At 53.3% G+C, this 14258-nt stretch overlaps 1 protein-coding gene and 1 pseudogene across 1 annotated transcript in view; one reads left to right on the top strand and one right to left on the bottom strand.

Annotated features, from left to right (window-relative positions):
• LOC103605059 (mRNA turnover protein 4 homolog) overlaps nucleotides 1-4027 on the top strand; it is a 4780-nt gene extending 753 nt beyond the window's left edge. The window contains exons 2-7 of the mRNA XM_008589647.1: nucleotides 900-1003; nucleotides 1696-1777; nucleotides 2221-2288; nucleotides 2560-2711; nucleotides 3008-3084; nucleotides 3211-4027. Of these exons, the coding sequence (XP_008587869.1) occupies nucleotides 900-1003; nucleotides 1696-1777; nucleotides 2221-2288; nucleotides 2560-2711; nucleotides 3008-3084; nucleotides 3211-3360 (633 nt within the window). The 3' untranslated portion in view covers nucleotides 3361-4027. The remainder of the gene's footprint in view (nucleotides 1-899; nucleotides 1004-1695; nucleotides 1778-2220; nucleotides 2289-2559; nucleotides 2712-3007; nucleotides 3085-3210) is intronic.
• On the bottom strand, nucleotides 3609-13599 carry LOC103605070 (annotated as a pseudogene).
• Between the last annotated feature and the right edge of the window lie 659 nt (nucleotides 13600-14258).

Here is a 14258-nt window from a genome sequence, read left to right on the forward strand (position 1 = left end):
TTATTTATTTATTTATTTATTTATTTTAAAGATGACCGGTAAGGGGATCTTAACCCTTGGCTTGGTGTTGTCAGCACCACGCTCACCCAGTGAGCAAACCGGCCATCCCTATATGGGATCCGAACCCGTGGCCTTGGTGTTATCAGCACCGCACTCTCCCGAGTGAGCCACAGGCCGGCCCCCCATAGTGACTATTTCCAGCTTGGATTGAGCTCTTACTACGTGCCCTGCCCTGCACCAAGTATTTGAAATGTGTTACTGCACTTTCCTCATTACATGCCTGTGAGGTAGATACTATGTGACGTTATCACTGTTTTGCAGTTGGAGTAACTGAAGCTTACAGCAGTTTGTTAGCCTGCCCAATGTCAAAAAACTAGGGAGCTACCAGGTTTGGGTGACTGTACTGTCTGTACTGCTTCTGACCTGCCAGCCCTGGATGGTAGGCTGGATGAGAGCAGATGTCCTCCTGCACAAAGTATTCCTCACGGTGGTTTCTGCCAGTAACATAAGCAGAGAAGTGCCGACGAGCTGCTTCCCCTTGTAATAATGAGGCTCCATATGTTTCCGTTTAGCGGGAGCCTTTTAGTGTGGGTAGTTGTTTCTATGTTGACAGTTAGTGGACAGAGCAAAGAGAAGTGGTCAGTTCTGCTGTTGTTTACAGATAGGTCAGAAACCTGGGAAAGACCATGAGGTATATAGATCCATGGCTCAGCTTCCCCTGTGGTTAGTGATCCTGGTTTCAGGAATAGAGACGAGGAGACACCAGGTTAGAGGCCTCCAGCTCTTACAACTTCCACAGCTGTAAGGGGCCTACAGCAGATTCTTTCCCATCTGGGGCTAGAGTATTCCCCAACCTGTGCTGCCCCTTCAACTCCAGAGCCTCACAAATTGTCTCATAGCTCCGGAAATGTGTGGACACATACAAGTACGTTTTCATCTTCTCTGTGGCCAACATGAGGAACAGCAAGCTGAAGGACATCCGGAACGCCTGGAAGCACAGCCGGTGAGTGGGGAGGGGACCTTCTGAGCTGGGGAGGGACCACGCTGCTCTCAGACAAAGCACAGGCACAACTCTTTGGGTACCTGGGTCATGCAGATGGCACCTTAATAAGGACAAAGTGCCACCGTTGGCTGAAGAGCACTTCTTTTTAACTGTTAAGGCTGGTCTTGCACTGAGCTCCTGAGGGGCAGGACTTGGTAGTTGCCCAGGGGATGTTTGAGAAGTGGTTGCCTTACTCTGGAGTCTGGGCCTCTTAGAAACATTACATTTTTTTAGAATTCTGCTAAGTGTGCTGGGATACAAACCGTGACCCAGGAACAGGCCACAGGAGCCACGTGGCATTACTGTCCTCAGGCTGGAATTCTGATGGTGTGAATGACTCTGTTGGTTGGTCTCTTGCTGCACCAGCTCTGGTTCAGACACGCCTCTTCCATACATTTGTACAGGGGAGGGATTGTTACATAATGCTCACAGTGGGCTGGCAGACAGAATGTTGCCAGTGTTGGGAATCTGTGGGTGGAAAAATAATGAAAGTGACCCTGGGCTGGGGACAGAAAATGGCCAGGCTAAATGGAGAAGTGCACACCACAGTCTGGGCTCACTGGGGGCTCCTGGGGACTGGAGCTGGTTTGCATTTTACTGAGGGGAGGGAAGGGCAGGGCACTTCCTTCACACACCCTTCTTTTTCTTCATAGGATGTTCTTTGGGAAAAACAAAGTGATGATGGTAGCCTTGGGTCGAAGCCCATCTGATGAGTATAAAGACAACCTGCACCAGGTAAGTTGCTGGCCCTCACTGGCAGGTGCTGAGGGAAAGCTGCCTTCTCTCCTGCTGCTCCCCCATGACACACACCCCAGCCATGTGACCTGCCTCGCTTAAAATTCTGGGGTTGCGGGCCGAGCCCTTGGCGCACTCGGGAGGGTGCGGCGCTGGGAGCGCAGCAGTGCTCCCGCCGCGGGTTCGGATCCTATATAGGGATGACCGGTGCGCTCACAGTGCTCACTGGCTGAGCGCGGTGCGGCCGGTCTCAAAAAGGACAAAAAAAAAAAAATTCTGGGGTTGTCCCTTAACCTCCAGACCCAGGGAGTAGCACTCTTCCCCCCAACCACTCCCCCCCCAACTGGAAATGTCATTGCCAAATATCCCCTGGTGGGCAAAATTGCCTCAGTAGAGAACCACTGCTCTAATGTGACCCACCTGACCTCACTTCTGATTTGTAGGTCAGCAAGAAGCTGAGGGGTGAAGTTGGTCTCCTTTTCACCAACCGCGCTAAGGAAGAGGTGAATGAGTAAGTGTTCATGAGGAATGGATGGGAAGAGAAAGGTCGGATAGTGTTCTGGGGAGGAAATACTGTAGAGACTTTGTCCAGTGTGGAGGCATCAAGTTGGAACTGATCCCTGGTGGCCTGTAACCAGGGCCACCTCCATCTCTCCAGTGCGCTGCTCCAGGCCACTGGCCAGCAGCCAAGATGTGTGGGGGAGGGAAGGTCCCGGGCCATGGGGCGCTTATTGGGGGAACCCTCAGGAGCCTCCCCTCCTACCACTCCTCTTTTTCCCAAGGTGGTTCACCAAATATACAGAAATGGACTTCGCCCGAGCTGGTAACAAAGCAACTTTGACAGTGAGCCTGGATCCAGGGCCCCTGGAGCAGTTTCCCCACTCCATGGAGCCACAGCTGAGGCAGCTGGGCCTGCCCACTGCCCTCAAGAGAGGTACCAGGCAGTCCCTGGAGCTGAAAGGTCCCAGTCTAGAACCTAAGAGCACAGGCCGCCCAAGCTCTCCCCTTTCTGGCTGAACAAGTTATTTCTCCGAGCCTCCATCTCATCATCTAAAAATGGGGCAAAAGTAGATAGTCACTCACAGCCAGAAGACAGCACTTAAGGGGACATTAAGGAAGGCGGCCACTGTCCCTGTGGGTAGTGGAGCTGTGGGGAGGATGGCCAACTGCATCTTCTTCCCAGCTCTGGGCAGCAGGCCAGAAGTCACTTGGGGCTACCTTACTCTGTAGGTGTGGTGACCCTGTTGTCTGACTACGAGGTGTGCAAGAAGGGCGACGTGCTGACCCCAGAGCAGGCCCGTGTCCTGGTGAGTCCGGCTCCTCGGGGGCTGTGCAGGAGGGACCGTGGCCTTCCTCTTGCCTGCTGAAAACATTCTCTGCACTTCTGATTACGCTCATTCCTCTTGACTCTTTGTTCCCTTTGTCTTTTGCAGAAGCTTTTTGGGTATGAGATGGCTGAGTTCAAGGTGACCATCAAATACATGTGGGATGCACAGTCGGGAAGGTTCCAACAGATGGGAGATGACTTGCCAGAGAGCGCGTCTGAGTCGGCGGAAGAATCAGAGGATGACGACGATGACTGACAGCCTTCCTGCACCTTCTGCATTTCAACTGGACCTCGCAGGACAGCAGCCACCCCTCACCGCACGGAGCAGCTGTTTATCTTGTCGGTGGAGACAAGGGAGGGCGAAAGGCACTGACTGTTTCTATGAAGAATAAAGCTTTGTCTGCAGGGTATCTCCCTGTAGACAGCAAAGGGGACTTTTCTTAGAAAAAGGGCCTTTGGGTTTGTCTTCTGTTTGGATTCCCAGGATTGCCTGTGTTCTCATTGTCAGCCAGCTGCCAGCACTGACTTCTGCAGGACCACCCTGGCTTTGCGGCTATGGGGATGGCCAAGAACTATTTCCAGAGCTGGGTTTCTCCTGTTCTTTGGCCCTGGGTGCCCCTTGCTTGGAATAGGGATTTGCTGAGGAAAATTAGGCGCCCTGGCTGCCCTTCCTGCCCCCCAACTCCTACACACCCAAAGCAGGGCTGAGAATCAGATGGATGCCAAGAATACAGGAGGCTTCAGCCTTAGCTGAAGTAAGAGCTTTCCACTTCTAGAGTTGAGAGCCAGTGTTTCAAGTGTTCTGCAGCATCCTGGGAGGTCTTATTGTTCTTGGTGGTTCTCCTGGTAGGTGTTTGCCCAAATTGTTCTGTCTGTATTTGGTTAGGGAAAGCATTTCTGAATGAGACAAAACTTACTTTGCATTGTATGGCCCTCTTTTTTTTCTGTCGTGCATATGAGTGAGGGCCACCTCTAGCCTCACTGTTGAGAGGTCAGGTTGGATTCGGGTCGGGGGGCAGAGTGCTGGGGGACTCCTCATGAAGGCAGTCTGCCCCTGAGGCCAAAACTGGCCAGGGTGAGAGAATGAAAGAGGGGGCAGATGGTGCTCTCTGGGCCTTGGGTCAGGTCTGGGCCTATAGAAAGTAGTTGGAACATTCTGTTGCCCGGCTTGGTCAAAGACCTCCACAATGGCCAGCTCCAGGTACCCTTCCTCAGTCACTGCCAAGTTCTCCAGCTGTTCCAGGCTGGACATGCCCAGGATGACCGAGTCCCTATGGGCAAGCTGCACAGGGAAACGTCCAGACTTAAGCACACTTCTGCACTGTGGCTCCAGTCACACACACCGCATCCCAGTCTTGCCCCTGCCAAGATTTGGATCTGGTTATTTATGCCTTGTAGTATTCCAGAATGAATTTATATTGCCTCCAGCAGTTGTGGTCGTGTGGCTCTAAAGCCCTACCTCCGTGCTGCCTCATTGGCAGGCAGACCTGAGTTCAGAGCCATTCAGCTGTCTCTGCAGCTGGGGAAACCTGGGTTACTTGACCTTGAAGCCTCAAATTTTCATTACTTTGCAGAGTGCCTGTGGGAATCGCACATGTGAAGCACTTCGCTCCAGGCCCAGCACCTTACAGGGAGGGACTCACAGAAGGGCAGCCGCTACCATGTCACGCCCAAGCTGGAGAACGGGGTTAGGAAAATGGACAGCAGGGAGAGAGGAAGCCTCCAGCTACACAGAGAGGGGCGAGAGGGGGAGGGGGGCGGCAGCTAGGGATGGAATAGATGATAATGGTTAAAAAAAAAAATGCAGATTTCAGTGTCAAACCCAAGCTCCTTCCCTACCACGTGTATCTGGGACGTTAGACAAGTGAAATAGCACCAGTCCCCTCACACAAAGTTGGGACGATCGAGTGTGACAGGGCCATTGTGAGAAATAGTGTTTGTAATTTGGCACTTAATGACTTCTCTTAAGAAGAACAGGATTAGGGCCGGCCCGTGGCTCACTCAGGAGAGTGTGGTGCTGATAACACCAAGGCCACGGGTTCGGATCCTATATAGGGATGGCCAGTTAGTTCACAGGCTGAGTGTGGTGCTGACAACACCAAGTCAAGAGTTAAGATCCCCTTACCAGTCATCTTTAAAAAAAAAAAAGATTACATCCAAAAGAACTGGGCCATGGAGAAATTACAGATGAAGAAAAAGAGTAATCTCAGAAATAACGAAATAATCGTGTAGCCATCTCACTCTCCCACCCCCCAATTTAAAACCAGAGGCTGAGCATCCAGGGACGGCTGCATTACCTGCAGCTGTGAGCAGTAATACATCCAGTGAAGGGCGGCCGAAGTCATGCTGGGGGCGCTGCAGGGCCTTCACCAGGGCGATGGCCTTGCAGTGGTGCTCCTTCCAGAAGCTGGGCAGGTGGGGACAGTGGCACAGAGGTCACTCCCTCAGAGTCACTCCAGGGTAGCAGCCCACACCCCAGCCCCAGCAGCCCTGAGGGACCAGGGTCTTCTCGAGTGGAGGTTATACAATTTTGAGCATCAGAGTGCATGCAGATTTCTGGGCCCCTCATTGGGGTGTTGTTTTTTTGGTGGGTGGGGGAAGGGGATGTGGTGGGCAAGAATCCTTGCATTTAACATGCTCACCAGGTGTTAACGCAAACCCCCAAATGTGGACCCTTAATCACCTACAGCACCACACCTGTGTGCCCTGGGTCACAGAAAGGATCCATGTCCTGGGCTCCAGTCCTGGCTCCGTGGCCTTCGCTGAGCCACCTCCCCTCCCTGCCCTTGCTTATCTACTCAGGAAAGGAAACTGCAGGGGTACCGTAGGCACTCAAGCGGGGGGGCACTCCCTGGCAATATGGCGCCCTTCCGGGTTCTTCTCCACAGCCAACAAGCCCGCCTGCGTGAAATCTTAACCAGTCACAGGTCAACATTTGTCTCCCGCCCAGCCCTGCCCAATCAGCTAATGCCCCATTCACCTTTTGCCTGATCCCAGAACGCAGCTCCCCATAAATGTACCCGCAGCTTTCAATAAAATGGAACTTCTCTGGTGAACTGTCAGTCCGGGTCCCGGCCGTTTTTATTTCAGAAACACTCCTGGCCAGCCCCAGACAGTGAATGTAAGTGAGATAAGGGACCTGCTCATGCCTTGTAAACTGAAAATCATTGATTCTCCAGGGCTGAAGGCTGGGCCCTGACAGTGTAAAAAGCAACCTGAGAACCACTACTTAAGGCAATGGCTTCTAAACCTGGCCAGGATTATCAGAAACACTTGGAGGTGAGGAGGGTTGTCAGATACAGATTTAAATCATAGCAGTGCACACAAGGTGAAACCAAACGACACTGCCGCTTACGTCCTTGGCCATGTCAATGACACTAGTATTGGAGCTTCTCGCACCAAGCTTGGCTCGCTTTTACCCTCCTCCCCAGGGGAGGAAGAGAAAAGCAAATCATATTGTACATAGAAATTAACCTTGCAGACTGGGCTTCTGTAAATCTAGAAAGATTAGGAGCTCTCCAGCAGTCCACAGTTGACGTCTAAGTTTGATAAGAAATACCAATAAAGTATGTACTTTAGAGATAGCACAGTAAGTGGTACAGGAAAGGAAAGTTTTAAGTTATTAAAAGGTGCCTTTGAGGAATGGGATTTGGAAAGATGTTGCCTTTAATGATACACATGTATGACATTTTTTTTTTTTTTTTTAAAAGATGACCGGTAAGGGGATCTTAACCCTTGACTTGGTGTTGTCAGCACCACGCTCAGCCAGTGAGCGAACCGGCCATCCCTATATGGGATCCGAACCCGGGGCCTTGGTGTTATCAGCACCGCACTCTCCCGAGTGAGCCACGGGCCGGCCCTCACATGTATGACTTTTAATAGCTTTTTCAAAATTTGAAAAGTAAAAACAGGAAGGCAAGAAGGCTATCCCCAACAGCTGCTTAATTATGACTTGAGACATTGATGACAATTTTACTGCTAAGGGTTCACAAAACTTAAACTCAGTTTGCCCAAAGTGACAGGGCCAGCTAGTAGTGGGCGGCACCAAGTCCCAGGTTTCACAAGTCCCAATCCAAGGTCCCTCCTCCACTGTGGGTTGGGGGGTAAAGTCAAGGAAGAGACACTGGTGCAGACCTGGCGGAAGGCCAGAAATCCACACCCCAGGTCCCACAGTCTCCCCAGAGAATCACGAGGGCTCCAAGGACAGGACAAGGCTCAGTAACCCATGGCAATCCAGGAACCTAGTCTGAGCAAGAGGGGAAGGTGCTGACTCCCAGGATGGAAACCACAGGGATTTCCTAACTCAAGCTAAGGAGACCCACGCCACTAGCCACCCTGACTCAGGCCACCCCAAGTCATCAATTCCTGTAGACCGGCTATTTAGTCTCAAAGAAGCAGCCCACAGGTTGTTTCCCATCCTTGTGCCTGCCGGTCAGGAAGCCCCCTGCAGGTAGGCTGAAGTCAGACCCACTGGCCCAGGATGTTCCAGAGCAGGCCATGTCCCTCAAGGCTCTGGACTGGGGGACAGGGAGGGACCCAAGAGGACACAGACCAGCCTCTTGTCAAACCCCTCCCTGTTAACCAGTGCTGGGTTAGGCATCTACCAGGTCAACCAGGTCAAGAATAGGCAGAGATGGGGTCAGGATGCCCTCCCATTCCGGGAGAAGCCTGTTCCCACAGCAGCCCTCACCTGCCAAAGGGTGGTAGGCATGGAACCTCAATCTAAAGTGCCTTAGGCAGGGGAAGAACTCTGTTACCACCTGCTGGGTGGTGGTGTTGTACATGCCCTGCAGGGAGGGTGCATGATGAAGAGGGTGGACATGTCAAGGGACTGAACCCCAAATTTACCCTTGTAGACCTCTCAGTCCAGACCTTAACAATCCTAGGACCTTGTTAAGGACATATATATACTTGGTGGTGGTGATGGTGGTGGAGAAGGTTTATGCCCAAGGAAAATTCATTCATTCAGCCAGCACTTATGAGCACCAACTATGGCTGCATGTCGGATTTAGATCCATGAGCCAAAAGGACAAGGTCCTGCCTTCAAAGATTGTATAGTAAGGTAGGGTGTAAGCAGGCATAATCAAGTAAAGAGCCAATCATAATACACTAGTAAGTCCTGTGACCAGAGCGCAGCACCAAGTCATTGTACATATTTGCTGATTGAATGAGGAGGAGGTAAAGGAGCACTTGAGATCTCAGGTTCCCTTACTGGTGGGAGCTAAAAATAAATAAATAAATTCACACACACACACACACACAAAACCGGGGGGGCGGGGAAGAAGACATAACAACTACAATTCCTTGAAGTTGATACGACAAGCAAACAGAAAAGACATTGTTGGGTGGGAGGAGGGAGGGAGGTTTCGGTAATGGGCCACAATAGTCAACCACATTGTATATCGACAAAATAAAATTAAAAAAAAAAAAAAGAGCGATCTCAGGTTCCTCTGGGGCTGTCAGAATAGGCTTCTAGAGGAAGAGCCATCTGAGTGAGACCTGAGATCTTCTCCCAGGGAGAAGGGAGCAGGGGTGTCCCAGGCTGAAGTACAGAATGGGACAGGGAAGGAAGCGAGCAGGTGCCTGGTGCCAAGCTGAGGAGCTTGGCATCACTCTGAGGGCACCTGGGAACCACTGACAGGCTTTGATCAGGAGAGTGGCTGCTATGAAGAGGACATAGATGACAGTGAGAGGGGCAAAGAGAACCCCGGATCAGCAGGAGCCCTGGTGACCAAGGCCCCTGCAACCCTGGCCCTCATCTGGCAGGATCCAGCCTTTGCTCTGGCCGAGGGCACAGATCTCAGCCACCTCCCAGGTGGCATGGTTGGAAAGTCTAAGCTCCACAAACTTGCCCTGCAGGCTATGGTCACAACCCACTTCTGCCCAGGAGACCAGGAAGGTGACACCAGGCTGGAGACCCTGGGAGTGGGGTCTGCCCCCAGCTCCACTCTGGGATGGCCCTGGTGCCTCCACTCTCCTGGGTAGCATCAGGATAAGGAGAGGAGCAGCAGACCACCTCCTGGAGCTCAGGGGGTTGCCCTCACCTCCTGGTGCAGCTGGTGGCAGGTGTGTAGCGTCTCTTCCACTGGCGTGCCGTGGTCTGGCAGGTGCAGGTAAAAGAGGTCCACTCTGGGGCACTGCAGCCTCTTCAGTGACGTTTCCAACTGAAACCGCACTGTCAGGCTTTAGTGACTTCCCATCCAATGGATTGGCCTTGGTGGCAATTATTTTTTTTTTTCCTTTTTGTCTTTTTTCGTGACCAGCAACGGATCGCAACCCTCAGTGTCGCGCCCGTACCGGACCGGGACCAGCAACGGGATCGCAACCCTCGGTGTTGGGCCCGCACCTCGCTCAGCCAGTGAGCGGCCGGTCTGTATGCGGGATCCGAACCCTCGGTGGGAGCGCCGCCGCGCTCCCAAGCGGCGCACTGTAGCAGTGCGCCACCGGGCCGGCCCCCTTGGTGGCAATTTTTGCTTTGGGGGAAGATAAACGGAAGTTCAGGCCAGTTTATTAAACACTGAAGGAGGGAAGGGTCTTATGTCATGGTTAAGAAACAGACTTGGGAGGGTCGGCCCATGGCTCACTGGCTGAGCGTGGTGCTGACAACACCAAACCCAGGGTTGAGATCCCCTTACCGGTCATCTTTTAAAATAAAAAAAGAAACAGACTTGGGTTCAAATCCCAGCTCTGCCGTTACTAGTCCTGTGACTTTGAGCAAGTCATTTAACGTGTGATCCTTAATCCTCTCAAGTGTAAAATGGGATTGAAAAGGTACGGATGCTCCTTGACTTATGGTGGGGTTATGTCCTGATAAACCCATCTGTATTAGTCCGTTTGTGTTGCTTATAACAAAATACATGGAACTGGTTTATTTTATAAAGAAAAACGACATTTATTGCTTACTGTTAATCAGGCTGGGGAGACCAAAGTCCATCTGGTGGTGGTGACAGTGACCCAGGGGTCTCACATTGCAAGACGGTAGAATAGAGCAAGAGAGACAGACTTCTTCTTTTAAAACCCTCAGAACCACGCCCCTGACCACCATTTTTAATCCATTCACTACCACATGGTCCTACAATCCAATCACCTTTTCAAGGCTCCACCTTTCAATGACCATAATAGGATTTCCCATCCCCTTAACAGTCACAGAGGGGGCCAAATTTCTAATACATAAAACTTGAGGGATACAATTCAAGTTTCTGTGAGTTTTGGGGGGACATAATTCAACCCACTACACCATCTAAGTCCAAAAGGCATTTAATACACCTAACCTAAGAAATATCATAGCTCAGCCTAGCTTACCTTAAACATACTCAGAGTACTTCCATTTGTCTACAGTTGAGCAAAACCATCCAGCAACACTGTACACTGTAGAATATTAACTGTTTGCCCTCATGATTGCATGGCTGACTGGCAGCAGTGACTGGCTGCTGCCAACCAGCATCAGGAGAGATTATCCTATTGCTTTCACAGAAACTCAAACTTGAAAAATCCTAAATCAAACCATCCTAAGTCAGAGACTGTCTATACTATCCTGCAGGGAGGTCCTCAGGATTGATCAGGATTTGGCAGAATGTGCTCGTGATAAGCTGCTGATGTCATCACTATGGTGATATTTTACAGGGCAGCTAGATGTGCGTGGCCTGGCCTAGGGGCTGGTAGAGGGAGATAGTTCCTGCCCTCAAGGACTCACAGTCTAAAGGCCCACTCTAGAGTAAGTGAGGCAGGGAAATGTACAAGGTGCTGCAGGAGCCCAGAGCGTAGAAATGTGATGCTTGCCTAAGAGCTCAGGAGGCTTTCCTAGAATCTAAATCTCCAAGAGGAAGACAGAAGCCACCAGTTGAGGACAGGTGGGAAGCTCATCCCACTGGGCTTTTGGCAAGAACAAGGTGTGTGGAGAGCTGTGCCTGCAAGTCCATGTGTCCAGAGCACCAGGTCCAGCGGGGGACATGGAGCAAGAGACCAAAGGGCCTCGAGTACACCCTGTGGAATCTGGAATTTAGGGGGCTGTGGGGAACCACTGAACACGTTAAGATGAGGAGCTAAGAGGTCAGCCTTGTACTTTTGAAAGATGACTTTGAATGCAGTATGGAGAAAGAGCAGGTCTGGAAATGGGGAGACCAGTAAGGAGACATGGACAGGAATTCAGAAAGGAGATCAAGAGACCTCAGCTTGGGCCTTGGGAAGGAAAGACAGGGGCCACTTAGAGACTTATCCCACTTTTTTCTCTGCCCCTGTTAGGAACCCTAGTTGGCTGGACTGATGGGTGGGAGGAGAGACCTCTTTGCTGTTTCCACACTTGGAAAGTCACTTGGGCAGGCCAGAGAGCGACCATTGGAGCCCTTGAGACCTGGGAGAGCCGGGTGGAGCAACGGCTCACTTGGAAGTTTTCCATTCCACCATCTCCCCTCCCCTTCATGATGTGAACTTAACTTTAGATCTGAGATTGGAGGACTTTGGCTCAGTTAGCCATGGCCATGGAAGAGGAATGGTGAAGGAAAAAAAAAAAAAAATCAGAAAGGAGATCAGAGTTCTCACTGAGAGGCAGCCCCAAGATCTAGAAAGAGTGTGGCGCGATGGAGATGGACGCTCATCCTCCTTTTGTTCCGCATCCGCCATGCTGTGAATCAGAGGAGACACCAGGCAAGACTCCACCAGAGGGGAGAGAAGAAAGCCTCCAGGTGGAAGGGGGTGAAGCATGTTCATATGAAGAACAAAGTGACAGCTACCATTCCTGAGCCATCACCACGGGCCTGCCAGGCGCTGGCCTAAGCACTTCACACAGCAACACAGTAAGGAGGGACGCTCCCCTCCCCTCCCCATGCACGCATCCTGTCCTTGGGCTGCCTACTCCAACACCCCGGGCAATGCCAAATGTCACAGCCTTTACACGATCATGCCCACTGCCCGGACTGTCCTTTCCCCGCTTTTCCCTCCTGGCAAACTCCTATCTCTTCTTCAAGGTCTAATGTTCCCCTTTCTGAGGTTTCTTCAGTGGCTCCCGCCCAGGAAGGGCTCCCTCTGGCCCCCCAGCCATCCGTAGGATCTGAGCTTCCTGGAGTGGGTTCATGTCAATTTGTCTACTATAGCCTCAGCAGAGCCTGGCACAGAGAGGGCAGTTAGACACTGTACCACCTACACTCTCCCATCCTGCTTAGGAGCTACTGTGGCTCTCAAGTGCTGCCATCCTGGTGAAGCAGGAGGCACTGCCAACCCAGCAGGGCACCCAGAGCACTGAGCAAAGTTTAGGGCCCAGAGCAAGTCTTGCATGAGTGAAGGAGGAAGCAGACCATATGCTGGTCCAAAGTCTGACTTAGGGCTGTGCCAGGGAATGCCAGGGCAATAAGGGCATGACTCCTGTCAGGGGCACCCGAGTAGAACAGGGAGGTAAGGGTCTGCACAGTTCCAGATTCCTATGTTTTCAGTGCCCCACAGAGGGACTAGCCAAGTCGTTCCAGGCAAGACTGGCACGTCTCTGGGATGAAGGTACTGGGTTACCTTCCGAGAAGGGAAAAGGGGAGGAAAGGAATCAGGGCGAAGCGGCGTCGGGACGTCTGGGGTAGACACGTGGGGCTCACACAGCTGCGAGTGGGCAGCGGGAGGTCTGCGCGCCAGGAGGGGAGGTCAGGGGCACCAGGCGTTACCGCTGCGGTCGCCGCCGCCCAGCCCGAGCCCCAGTCGAGCTCGGTGTGGCTGCGCTCCAGGAAGACGCGCATGGCCGCGGCGCCCAGCACCGTGGCGGGCCGGGCCTGCGACAGCGCCCGGGACATGACGGCGGCGAGGACAGGGCGAGACTCCGACAGCCCGGGCGTAGCGCGCGAGTCCCGGGGTGCTTCACCGGGCGGGGGGCGTGCGAGCGACGGGAGCGACGGAGCCGTGCAGGGCGCCCCCTATGCGCACGACTCCCGCGGAGCTCCGGACCCGTCTGCTCTTTCCTTCCTCGTATAACTTCGTATAATGTATGCTATACGAAGTTATGCAGGCACTGCCAACCCAGCAGGGCACCCAGAGCACTGAGCAAAGTTTAGGGCCCAGAGCAAGTCTTGCATGAGTGAAGGAGGAAGCAGACCATATGCTGGTCCAAAGTCTGACTTAGGGCTGTGCCAGGGAATGCCAGGGCAATAAGGGCATGACTCCTGTCAGGGGCACCCGAGTAGAACAGGGAGGTAAGGGTCTGCACAGTTCCAGATTCCTATGTTTTCAGTGCCCCACAGAGGGACTAGCCAAGTCGTTCCAGGCAAGACTGGCACGTCTCTGGGATGAAGGTACTGGGTTACCTTCCGAGAAGGGAAAAGGGGAGGAAAGGAATCAGGGCGAAGCGGCGTCGGGACGTCTGGGGTAGACACGTGGGGCTCACACAGCTGCGAGTGGGCAGCGGGAGGTCTGCGCGCCAGGAGGGGAGGTCAGGGGCACCAGGCGTTACCGCTGCGGTCGCCGCCGCCCAGCCCGAGCCCCAGTCGAGCTCGGTGTGGCTGCGCTCCAGGAAGACGCGCATGGCCGCGGCGCCCAGCACCGTGGCGGGCCGGGCCTGCGACAGCGCCCGGGACATGACGGCGGCGAGGACAGGGCGAGACTCCGACAGCCCGGGCGTAGCGCGCGAGTCCCGGGGTGCTTCACCGGGCGGGGGGCGTGCGAGCGACGGGAGCGACGGAGCCGTGCAGGGCGCCCCCTATGCGCACGACTCCCGCGGAGCTCCGGACCCGTCTGCTCTTTCCTTCCCGCGGGCGGCCCGCGTCTTGGCCGCAGGACCCCGTGGTTGAGCTGGGTCCGGTGGTTGAGCTGGGTCCCGTGGTTGGGAGCGAGCCAGAAGGCAGAGGGATGGGTCTGCTCGGGGGTTCCCTGCCTCGTCGCACCACCTGCCTTGGCCTTGCTCCTGAACTGTCCAGGGATCTCTGTCCCCCCTCCACCCCACCCCAAACCCGGTGGCCGTAGGGGCTGTCCCGCTCCCCATGTGGTCCCAGAGATCAAGGCTTGCCAAAGGCTCCAGGCAACATCCCTGTGGAGTGACAGGCCTAAAGTGTTGAAAGAAAAGAGCTGTCAGCCTTGAATTCCATACCCAAGCGAAAATACCTTTCAAACATGAAGGCAAAATAAAGACTTCCTTCAGATAAAGTCTTCATGGACAGCAAACTTTCACTGTAAGAAATATTTGAA

The sequence above is a fragment of the Galeopterus variegatus genome, unplaced genomic scaffold, assembly GCF_000696425.1.
Source record: "Galeopterus variegatus unplaced genomic scaffold, G_variegatus-3.0.2 Scaffold137, whole genome shotgun sequence".
Classification (NCBI taxonomy): domain Eukaryota; kingdom Metazoa; phylum Chordata; class Mammalia; order Dermoptera; family Cynocephalidae; genus Galeopterus; species Galeopterus variegatus.